This window comes from Narcine bancroftii, chromosome 2 (genome assembly GCF_036971445.1).
Source record: "Narcine bancroftii isolate sNarBan1 chromosome 2, sNarBan1.hap1, whole genome shotgun sequence".
Classification (NCBI taxonomy): domain Eukaryota; kingdom Metazoa; phylum Chordata; class Chondrichthyes; order Torpediniformes; family Narcinidae; genus Narcine; species Narcine bancroftii.
In genome coordinates, this window is record NC_091470.1 from 68,114,005 (window position 1) to 68,126,380 (window position 12,376).

General features: G+C 40.3%; 1 protein-coding gene across 3 annotated transcripts in view; it reads right to left on the reverse strand.

Annotated features, from left to right (window-relative positions):
* samd4a (sterile alpha motif domain containing 4A) overlaps positions 1–12,376 on the reverse strand; it is a 152,375-nt gene that overhangs the window by 15,758 nt on the left and 124,241 nt on the right. For all 3 annotated transcript variants that reach the window (XM_069916947.1, XM_069916946.1, XM_069916948.1), the window contains exons 10-12: positions 9,806–10,007; positions 9,164–9,290; positions 2,500–2,583 (exon numbers count right to left, since the gene is read on the reverse strand). In XM_069916947.1, coding sequence (XP_069773048.1) covers positions 2,500–2,583; positions 9,164–9,290; positions 9,806–10,007 — 413 coding nt within the window. The remainder of the gene's footprint in view (positions 1–2,499; positions 2,584–9,163; positions 9,291–9,805; positions 10,008–12,376) is intronic.

The window sequence follows — 12,376 nt, forward strand, 5'->3', positions numbered from 1 at the left end:
TCTTTGCCATATCCAAAACCCCCTGCAGACTCCCTACTTCCTCAACACAACCTAATTGTCCATGAATCTTTGTATCATCCGCAAACTTGGCCACAAACCCATCAGTAATGTCATCTAGATAATTTACAGTGAAAAGTAGCAGACCCAACACTAGTCACTGGCACCCAGACAGAAACAGCCTCTTTATTCCAACTCTTTCACTTCAATGAGATAACCAATCTTCTATGCATGCAAGTACCTTTTTCCGTAATACCGTGGGCTCCGATCTTATTTAGCAGCATCATATGTGGCACCTTGTCAAAGACCTTCTGAAAATCTAAGTAAACAACATCCACTACCTCTTTCCTTGTCTTCCTCATTACTTCCTCAAAGAACTCCAACAGATTTGTCAGACAAGATCACTCCTGATGGAAACCATGCCGACTTTGGCTTGTTTTACCTTGTGCTTTCAAGAACTGAAACCTCATCAAAAAAGATGGACCCAATCTTGCCAACCACTGAGGCTAGACTAACTGACCTATAATTTCCTTTGTTTTTGCCTCCCTCTTTCCTGAAGAGTGGAACCATCCCTTCAGCTTCCCAAGCACCTTCTCCTTAGTAATAACAATTACACTCACTTCTGCCCCCTGACACTTTCAAATTTATGGCAAGTTAGTAGTGCTCTACTCAGTGAAAACTGATACAAACTACAAATTCAGATCATCTGCCATTTGTTTGTTCCCCATTATCTCTTCTACAGCATCATTTTCCAGCATTCTGACGTCAACTCTTCTTGTCTCACTTTTATTTTTTAAATATCTGAAAAACCTTTTGATGTACTCTTTTGTTATGGGGAAGTTTACTTTCATACTTTCTTTTCTCCCTCATTGTTATTTTTTGTTGACTTCCGTTGATTTTTTAAAAGCTACCCTATTCTCTGGCTTCCTGCTAATTTTTGCAACATTCTATGCTCTTTCTTTTGCATTTATGCTGTCTTTCACATCTCTCACAGCCATGGTTGCTTCACCCTCCCTTTAGATTGTTTTTTTCTTTGGTATGAAACCACAGGTATCCTACATCTTTTGAATCATTCCCGGAAATTTACACTGTTGCTGCTTTACCATCTTCCCTGCTGGAGACCCCTTCCAAACAATTTTGGCTAACCCCTCTCTCATGCCTCTGTCGTTACCATTATTCAACTGTAATAGTGACACATCTGATTTTAGCTTCTCCCTCTCAAAGTGGAGAATTAATTTGACAGCATCGAGTCCACGCTGCTGAAGATCCAGCTGCGCTGGATGGGTCACGTCTCCAGAATGGAGGACCATCGCCTTCCCAAGATCGTGTTATATGGCGAGCTCTCCACTGGCCACCGTGACAGAGGTGCACCAAAGAAAAGGTACAAGGACTGCCTAAAGAAATCTCTTGGTGCTTGCCACATTGACCACCGCCAGTGGGCTGATATCGCCTCAAACCGTGCATCTTGGCGCCTCACAGTTTGGCGGGCAGCAACCTCCTTTGAAGAAGACCGCAGAGCCCACCTCACTGACAAAAGGCAAAGGAGGAAAAACCCAACACCCAACCCCAACCAACCAATTTTCCCCTGCAGCCGCTGCAACCATGTCTGCCTGTCCCGCATCGGACTTGTCAGCCACAAACGAGCCTGCAGCTGACGTGGACTTTTACCCCCTCCATAAATCTTCGTCCGCGAAGCCAAGCCAAAGAAGAAATTATGATCTCTGCCTCCTTATGGTTCTTTTACCTCAAGCTCCCTAATCAACTCTATTTCAATGCACAACACTGAATCCAGAATTGCCTTTTCCCTCGTGGGCTCATCCACAAGCTGGTCGAAAATAACTAACTCATCGGTATTCCACAAATTTCTTCCCTTGGGACCCAGTGCCAACCTGATTTTCCTAGACTATCTGCATAATGAAGTCCCCCATGTTCACCATAACGTTGTCTTTTTTTAAAAAAAACGTTCCTTCTCTAACTCCTATTGTAATTTGCACCCCACATCCTGGCTGCTATTTGGAGGCCTGTATGCAACTCCCATCAGGGTCTTTTTACCTTTGCAGTTTCTCAGCTCGACCCAAAAGGATTTTATATCCTCTGATCCTAACTCCCTTCTTGATAAGGATTTGATTTAACTTTTTTTCCTACAGAGCAATACCATCTGCCTCTTTTTTGATAGCATTTGTATCTTTGAATGCTTTGCTCCCAGATATTGATATAATAATTTAAAAAAATGAATTTGACAATCATAGCAAACAATATAGAATGATTGCAAAAATATTATAAATTACAAACACTAATTCTTCAGGACATTTTCTACTACTTTACAGATGTAAAAAAGTCTGTAAAATTACTCTTAATGTTTACAATTTTCTTTGTTGACAAAGTCAAACCAATTAAAAGCACATTGCCCTTTCATATTATTCCAAACCATTCTAATTTTACAACTATGTAGGGATTTTAGGTATGCACATATTACATTCTATTTTCAACCTTGACACTTACCACCCAGGGCATGTTCAGTCATACTGAGACACAATGATTCCAGTCTGTTGTTTATATCAGGTTCTGTCACTGGCACTTGAAAGTCTAAAAGAAAAATTGCATTTCTGTCAACATTAAAAGGTAACTGCAGAAAAGAACTGAACATTAGCAACAATTTCACAATTGTGAAACTATCACTAAATAACTTTAAGTATCTAAAAATTTGTACAAGTAGTTTTCAAAAGGAGTATTTTTCTAGAAATTGAATCTCAATTGAGTACCACCCCTATGCCATTACCATTTATCCCCTCTTATCTACAGTCCCTGAGAGTGTGGGGATCTCTTAAATTTACGTTCCTCTTATTTTGTATTTCTTTTACAAATTCTTTTCTTTTCAATCTTCTTTATTAGTTTTTAATATCACAAAATTTTGGATAGGTTGTGGGCGTTGCCTTCAGAATTGTGAGTTACGACAGACATTGGTGTACACGTTATGGAATCGCTGTGCATGTCGTTGAGTTGATGTACATGCTGGGAAGTCAATGTACTCACTATGGAGTCTAGTGCAAGATCGACACCTCCAGGTTTGCAAGTAGGAGCATGCCACAGACTGGCTCTGCCGATGGGGCACCTATAATCGCTCTTAGGTGCTGTTCGTATACCCAAGAGTACCCATGGCAATTCGTCCACCCAGTTAATTCGCTGCAGATGTGCCATAAGGGGCAATTTCAAATGCATCTGGAACCTTTCTACTAGTTCGTTGGATTGTGCGTGGTACGCAGTTATGTGGTGCAACTTGGTTCTAAGCAGGGTGGCCACTACTAAACAGAGGCTTGATGTGAATTAGGTACCCCTGCCAGACGTGATGTGTGCTGGCAGACCAAAACTTGCTATCCAGGCGGAATTGAAAGCCCTGCCACAGGTGTCGGTACTCACATTTGCCAGTGGAGCCACCACGTGGCCTGATCCACTATAGTGAGAAGAAAATGGGAATCAGGTGACACTGGCATGTCCATGTATAAGTGGTCAAACCTCCAATACATTGGTTCAAAAGATTGTAGTGGTGCTTTCGTGTGATGCTGAACTTCCGATGTCTGGCAACGAGTGCATGTCTTCACCCAATTGCTGACCTGTTTTCGAGACCTATGCCACACTAATCTGTTGGCTACTACCTGACAGTTGTTCTGATTGATGGATATGCCAACCCATGTACCGTATCAAATACCTGCCGCCTGCAGGTCACAGGAACGATTGGGCGAGGACAACTTTTAGACACATCACACAGTAGTTTGAGCTCCCCTGGGCCTACTGGAATTTCTTCAAGTTGCAGGTTTGAGTCTCCTGTTCTGCACTTTCTAATATAATCCACCCCTTGGGCCAAGGTCTCCACAGTTTGTATGGCCAGGCAAGGCAGCGCATCTTCCACAACGTTGGCCTTTCTGAGATGTGTTCGATGGATGTCGTGAACTCAGAATATATGGTAGATGTCTCTGTTGAGAAGCCAACTGTGGATCTGATACCTTAGTGAAGGCAAATGTAAGTGGCTTGTGGTCCATAGAGCTGTGAAATGCCTGCCTTCTAGAAAGTATTTGAAGCGTCTGATAGCTAGGTACATTGCCAACAATTCTCGATCAAAAGCACTGTACTTGAGTTCTGGTGCTCTTAGCTGCTTGCTAAAGAAAGCCAATGGTTTCCAATGCCCATCGATGTACTGTTCAAGCACCCCTCCTACTGCTATACTGGACGTAACCCACTGTCAGGGCTGTCGGGACATCGTTCTTGGGTGGACCAGCAATACAGCATTAGCCAGTGCTTCCTTTGCATTCTTAAATGTTATCGACAATTCTTCATCCGAAGTGACATTCCTTGCCCTGCCTGACACTAGGGCGAAGAGGAGTGCATAATGCAAGCTACTGAATGGTAGAAACTGACGATAAAGGTCCACCATTCCAACAAACTCCTGGAGGCCATTAACTGTGCTGGGTTTAGTGATTGCCCAGATCACCTTGACCTTTGCCGGTAGTGACCTTGCTCCTTGTTTGTCAATTCTATGGCCCAGAAAGTCGATAGTCGCTAACCGGAGTTGACACTTGGCCAGGTTGATGGTCAGCCCAAATGAGTAAAAAACTTGTGCAGGTGGGAAAGATGTTCCTGATGACTGTGGCTAGTGATAAGTATGTCATCTAGGTATATGAAGGTAAAGTCGAGATCGCAACCCATTCTGTCCATTCAACGTTGGAAAATCTGCGCGGCATTCACGAGCCCAAAAGGCATTCTTCTGAATTCAAAAAGGCCAAAGGGTGTAATAACAGCCATTTTTGGAATTTCATCCAGGTGGACCAGGATATGATGACACCCCAGATCAGGTCCTGCTTGGAAAAGATGCGGGCTCCCTGCAGGTTGGATGTGAAGTCCTGTAAATGTAGTACCGGGTAGCGATCCGGTGCAATAACCTTGTCAAACCTGCGGTAATCCCCCTGCGGCCTTCGGTACCATGTGGAGTGGAGAGGCCGAAGAGCTATTGGACTGTTATACAATACCCATGTCCTCCATCCTTTCAAACTCTTCTTTGGCCAGACTGTTTATCTGGGCGGAGCCTACGACCTCAGGCATGTAATGGTAGCCCTTCGGGTGGTATGTGATGGTGAACCCCATGTTTCAGCATTGCTGAGGTGAATTGCACCATAATTATAGCAGGGTATTCTGCCAATAACCTGGCAAATTCAGTCTAAATGCGGGGTGGCAGCTTGGGCGCACCTAGGGCGAAGGTCTGGAAAGTTTTGGTATGAACGAGTCTTCATCCCTCTTGATCAACCAGCAGGCCACATGCTCTGAGAAAATCAGCTCCCAGTAGTGGATGTGCGACCATGGCCAATATGAACGTGAACTTAGAATTGCCGAACTGAAGCAGGATCCTACACATACCAAATGTCTGGATACTACTTTCAATGATAGCCCAGGTTTTCTGTTACATGTGTCACGCCCTGAAGGCCCCTGTATCCACCAAGAAACGCCAGCCAGAATGTCTATCCCAGACATATAATAGGTTGTCTCGAAGGCCAGCTGCCGCAGCCATTAGTGACAGCTGGCCACAGCGATTCCCTAAAACGCGCAGGGAAGTCGGCAGCACCCCATCATTGATGGTAGAAACACCAATGGGTGCCATATTCATCAAGTTGTCTCCTGATCGACCCTGTTGTCGGTTTAATGTTGGACTTGCACGGTCCTGCTGCTGTAAGCGGGATCTGGTGACCTTTCCTATGGATGACACGCTTTCTTTCTTTGCCCATCATAGAATGTCACTGAAATCCTCATCGGTCAGCATGTGGATATCTTCTGGCAACTGCTCCAAGAAAGCCTGCTCAAACGTGAGGCAGGGCCTATGCCCTTCTGCTAGTGCCAGCATTTCATTCGTGAGCATGGAAGGGGTCCTGTTTCCCAAGCCATCCAAGTGAAGTAAACGGGTCGCTCACTCACATTGAGAGGCCAAAGGTATGGATAAGCAAACTCTTGAGTGATATATATTTGCCCTACTCCAGAGGCTGCTGCAGAAAATCGGAAACTCAGCATGTCGTCTCTTGATCCAGGGCACTACTACATAGCAGTACCGTGTATAATCAGATATTATTTGCCTCAAGTGGAATTGAGTTTTCTGCTTGGTCAAACCGTACACCTGGTTGTGAAGTGCAAAACATTGGTAGTTTCAGAGCCAAGGCATGTATTGAAGAAAAATTTTCCATGTTGGGATCCAAATATCGTTAGGACTGTCGGAGTCACCAATGTAGCGAAGTATTCTGTACTGAGCTACTATAGACGTCGGTGTACGCGTTATGGAAGCACCGTAAACAGTGTTGAGTTGATGTACGTGCTGGGAGGTCAATGTACACACTGTGGAGAGTCAAGTGCAAGACTGACACCACCAGGCTTGCATGCTGGGCTTATAGACATCACTGCTTCTGTTACATGGACAGGAAGTGACATCATCAGTGATGTAATCTGCCCAAATTTTTAAAACCTGTGTTGGATGCAGGTCAATTTCGCGCATTTTCCACAGCACGACCGCCATTTTGGAAGCCTGTTTGCTTGCTGCTAATTGGGTCGCCACAATATCATACAATTTCTACCCTCTTGTCCTTCTCAACTTTGTTTTTATATTTTGCCATGGTTTGCCATTCTTCTCCAACTCTTATCAAGATGACTTGTACTGACTCAAATGTCACTATGTTCCATTCTTATCTGTACAGCTGCAGCTAATGAATCACCTGCAATGGCTTTTCTCTCATAACTATGTTGTTATTGCTTGTGCCTCACAATACACTTTTCTTAGCCCCTCCAATTTTACAGCTACGTCCATATGCTGAAGACACCTAACTCTAAAACAAAATCTCTTACACTAAAGTCTTAAAATTTAAAGTATTGGTTCAATATCTTGTACCGGATAAGCAGAAATTTCATCCCTAATATTGGGAAGGCAGAAGCCATCAACTTCAGTACAAATCACAATCTGCTGCCTAATTTTCATTGACTACTGGCCCAAAATCAAAACAGAAATCCAACAACCTTTCTGCCACATTGCATCCCGAGATCAGCTTCACGTCTCATTTCAATTAATCACCAAAACCTCCCTCTAAAATATGGCTCAACTCAGTTTCTGCCTAAATTTATCACCTGATAGAACCTCCAACTTTGCCTTCAGTACCCCCGGACTTGGCTATTCTATTGTGAAAGTCAAGACCTCATACTAATCCAAAACATGGTCTAAGAGTATATACCTATGAACAAGAAGCCCTGAAAAAGGATGTGGATACAGCCAAGAGCATTAGAGGGAAAATTCTCCCCGCCATCGAGAAAATCTACATGAAATGTTGCTGGCAGAGAGCTGCAGCAGGGATCCACACCACCCAGGACATGCTCTGTTCTTGCTGCCTCCTTTAACAAAAAAAAATAGGTGGAACAAGAGTCTTACCACCAGGTTCAGGAACAGTAGCTACCCCTTCACATCAGACTCCTGAACAACACTCAATTAAAAATTAATTTAAGGACTCTTACTTTGCATATTATCTATTATTAATTATTATTTTTCTGTATTGCACAATTTGTTTACACTTCTTTTCTTGAGTACAGAATTTTGGACAACCATCAAATAAAAATTCTGCATAGACAGCAGGAAAAAGAATCTCAGGGTTGTATGTGATGTCATTTATGCACTCTGACATTAAATCTGAAATTTGAACTTTAATTGGCCACTGTAAATTGCCAAAAAAACATGGAGTTGAGCAGTTTATTCTGGTGGAGGGGGTGGTTGATGGGAATTGAAAAGAATAAAATGGATTTGTGCAAGATTTGTGTTAACTAAAATGGGTATTTGATGGTCAGTGAAAATTGGTGTAATGAAGGCCCCATTTCCGTGGTGTATCCCTCTAAAGCACAACTCTCTTGAAATGAACTTAGAAGAGTTTTGGAAAGGAATTATGTGTTATTATTATGTCCTCCAATTTTCAACAAGTGAAACTAAATATCTATTGAATCAGAATCTCTCATTTTCATACAACTCAGTTAAGGTGATATTCTTGTTCTAATGAAAAAAAACCCTATTTTCTCATAACTTTTGTCATTGAAAGCAGAAGTTACATTGAGCACAGAGGACAATTCTTAGGGATCATTACACAATTACTCAATTTGCTTTAGTAAAAATTATCAACAAATGTGTCTCATGAAGCTGCACTTTTGAAAAATAGCTTCAAATTTTATTTTACATCAATAGAAAAATATATTTCGATCTCCTATATTTTCTATTTATTTAACAAATGTGAAAAGAAGTGCCAATTATCCACAAGCATTTAACACATACAGAAAAATCTATTTCTTAATATATTTTTCAGTTAAGAATAATAAACATTAACATCCATCAACTTCATATTTTCTATGTGGTAGGTTGCAATATATAGAGATAGAAAGCTTTGTTTTTGTTGGACTCATACAATAAACTTTCAGCTATATGCAAAGCCAAAGTTAACTGAAGATGTGTTATTTATAGCTACAAATTCCACAACGGATGTCTGTAGTTCAATCAATTCAGCAATCTGAACAAAATCGCAAAATTTTCTTGATCCAGTCATGGTAGATTTTGGTCAATATACTTCGGCCTTCAGCCAACCAGTGACTGAAGATCAGTGGTTCTCAACCTTTTTCTTTCCACTTGCATACCACTTTAAGTAATCCCTATGCTATCGGTGCTCTGAGATTAGTAAGGGATTGCTTAAGGTGGGATGTGAGTGGGAAAGGAAGGTTGAGAATCACTGCTCTAGACCCATTTGCTACTGAAATATTTTGCTTGAGAAAAATAGTCATTGGTCTATTTCCTTTGAAGTTATGAAACCATGCACATAATGAGTCAATTAAGTACAATTAAAATAGTGATTTTCAAACTTTTTCTTCCACCCACATCCCACCTTAAGCAATCCCTTACTAATCATAGAGCACCTATAGCACAGGGATTACTTAAGGTGGGATGTGGGTGGGAAGAAAGAGGTTGAGAACCAGTGCTGTAGATTCTAGCTTTCATGGGCAGCAATTTTTTCACAATTTCAAAGGAATGCACGTTTACAATTGAGGAGTTATATTTTCCAAGAGCTGAAGCTAATTTTTATTCACCTAAAGAAAGGTGTTTCTCTGACCCACTCACCTTGTTGCTGAAACATCAGCATGGTTTGTGGTGATGTCTGAACAGGCAGTGAACGCGTACGTTGGACTGAACTATGAGTTCGGCTTGGCATACTATTACTTCCTCCAGGGTTCGCAAACCATAGGTTCTGTGAAAACACAAGCCATATATGTATAAATAATATTTTTGATGTCATTTTGCTAATACATTAAAAAAGATGTTAATTATATAATCACCATGCTCTGAACTGTGCCAGCAGCATAACACCTTGTAGGTCTTACAATCCTTTCAAGTTTCATTCATTGTTTTACATCCAGATTCTCTGTTTGAATCTTTTGCATACTCTGATATATAAAATTCTTGGGTTTTCCCATTCTTAGATACAGATTCAGTTTTCTATTTTTCATTTCACATTTTCTATAGATCAAGGTAGGAAAATGCCTGCACTGTGTATTTAAAAATAAAAACAACCAAATAACTCTTGTAGGAATAAGGATAAAATGTTTTAATCATTTTGCTTTTGCAAATCTGTTGAGCTTTGCTCACATACTATTATCAGACATATAATACCTTCATGAGAAAAGAAGAATCACATTCCTAGCTACACATTTGATTATAAACCTTTTAAATTGCAATACAAAAGTTAAAGAAAATTCAACAAACCTGCCTTCCTTGTTTTAATATGGTTGGATTGCTGCTTGCACTACGCTGTGAGGCACCCATGAGCCCACTTGGACCCATAAGACCCAGTCGAGCAGTGGGTAGATTTCGAGGGGGCATCTGGAATTGACGTTGAGCTCGTCTGCCTATTCCTCCACCCACAGATCCAGCTGTTGGTAAGGAATTAGACTGACTGAAACCCCAGCTGTGGGGGGGAAAAAATGGGCAAATATAACACTTAATAATTTTAAAAGAACCCATTTACTTTTGATAAATGTAATACGTTAAAGCTCCATCAACTATCCCACAACTGCTCATAGAGATACATTTGAACATGCTATCTACATTTATGCATTAAAATCTACATTTTTGTATGTCGCTTTCTTTAATCAGTTATTAAAGTGTTACATCTAATAATTGGCAAATAAAAGGTGACAATAACTACCATCACAAAATACAATTGAGTTACTTTTGCAGATGATGAAATTAAATTTAATTTTCAGTATGTTAGAAGCAGATTCCATCATTTAAATTGGGAAGCACCAACATCCTCATACATTTCGGAGGGTAGGAGGGAACCAGAGCACTCAGGGAAAAATCCAGGCTTGGAGAAAAGGTACAAACTCCTTACAGACGTCGCCGGATTCAAATATGGGTTGCTGGCGCTTTAATAGTTTGTAGGCATATTAATTAGACAAGTGCCAAAAACAGCATAAACTATGAGGAAAAAGGAATTAGGTGGGAAAATAATTCTTCCAAGAATGGAAATTTGGCAAGACTGGGAGTAAAGAGCAAGGCATGTTAATTGAAGTTGATAAATGCATATATTTAAGTATAACTAAGCTATCATTAAAAACATTAGTGAAAGCATAGATGGAGCAGTGATTTAGGTTTGTGATTGAATTTAAGAGCTTTAAATGATTAATATTCGAAGTGGCTGGACGTGAGTGGCAGGTACCTCATTGCTCCTAAAGCACTCCTCTGTGCTGCATGAAGCAGAGAGCGTAGTTCAAAATTAATGGACATCACTTGGTTAAGTAACTTGGAAGTTTCAATCAAAATTTTATGTCTCAATCTTTCCTCATCTGTCAAATTCACTATACCAGGAACCAGAGTGCACTCTTTCTAATACCAAGTCTATCCTCCTTTAGGTTAGGAGACCAAAACAATAATATGTCTAGACAGCATTTTGCTTGTACAATCAAGAAAAGGGAAGCATAGGATGAGGTTATTTTCCTCATAAACATCTTCAATACATTCTCTTCCCCCTATCTCAATACTGGGTTGAGTTGTTTTACTGCTGAGATCTAAGAACTAAATGCAAATCAAAGTGGTATTCATGTTCTATTTGATGTTTTAGATGATACTTTGTTTAAAATGCATTTTTCCCCAGAACAAGCCATTTTGCTCTACAAACTCTATCCATGCACAATATTCTCTCACTTTAATCATATTTCTCTTTTCTTGACAATGAGAGCAATAGCAAATAAAATGTTATAATTAGCAGTTGACACATATAAGCAGGACATTTTGCCCAATCTCTTGTTCTAATACACTGATACGACATGCTTTATTATCCTTTTCTTTAATCATTTCAATTACTCTTCTGAGCTCCTGAAATTTTTGAATTAGCAGTAAATGTTTGTATATTAGAGCCATAAAACAAATTATACTATTAATTGGAAAAGAGAAATGTATTCTAATTTGGAGCTACATACCCACATGGCAATAGTAATTTATTTGAAAATTCTGATAAATTGAAAGCAATGAATTTTTCTTGTATTTGTTTTTGGAGATATGGGCACTACCAGCAGGAGCATCATTTATTGCCCAATCCTAATTGTTCTGGTGGTAATCCACAACCTTCAACCACTGCAGTCCTTCTGGGAAGGAACTCTTGAAGTTTATAGAATGAAGAAATATAAAATAATTCCAACCCAAGATAATGTGCAACTTGGAGGAAAACAAAGGTATTGACATTTCCATGCAATGGTTGCACTTGTTCTTTGTGGTAGAGCTTGTATGTTTCTTTGTTGGAGTCATGAAAATAATTACAGTGCATTTTATAAATACACACTGCAGCTACAAGTTGGCAGTGGAGGGAAAAACATTTAGGGTGATAGATCCAATGCCAATAGAATAGGATGATTTATCCCAGATGACATTGAGCTTCTTGAAACTCGTTGGAACTAATCAACTGGTTAAGTGGAGTGCATTCCATCATGCATCTGACTTGTGCCTTGTCAAGGGAAGCTTTAGGGTGGCAGTGACACAAGAGCATTTATGTAACTTCTCTAGGCATCCATTTTCCCTAAGATGTTGATAATGATATTGCAATTAAATGTCAAAATAGTTAAGACACTCATTTTGTTGTTGGTGGTCATTGGCTAGCACTTGTTGGGCTCAAATCCCCACTTCTGATCATTGATAAACTATCAAATAGTTGTTTTGCAACTGGGATAATGGCTCAAGGAATATTTGTTTTGATGCCCTGTGACTGAAATAATGAACCTCCAACTGGGTGAAAAAAATCTTCCTCAGATATCCTCTTACTCCTCACCTTAAAGATTCATC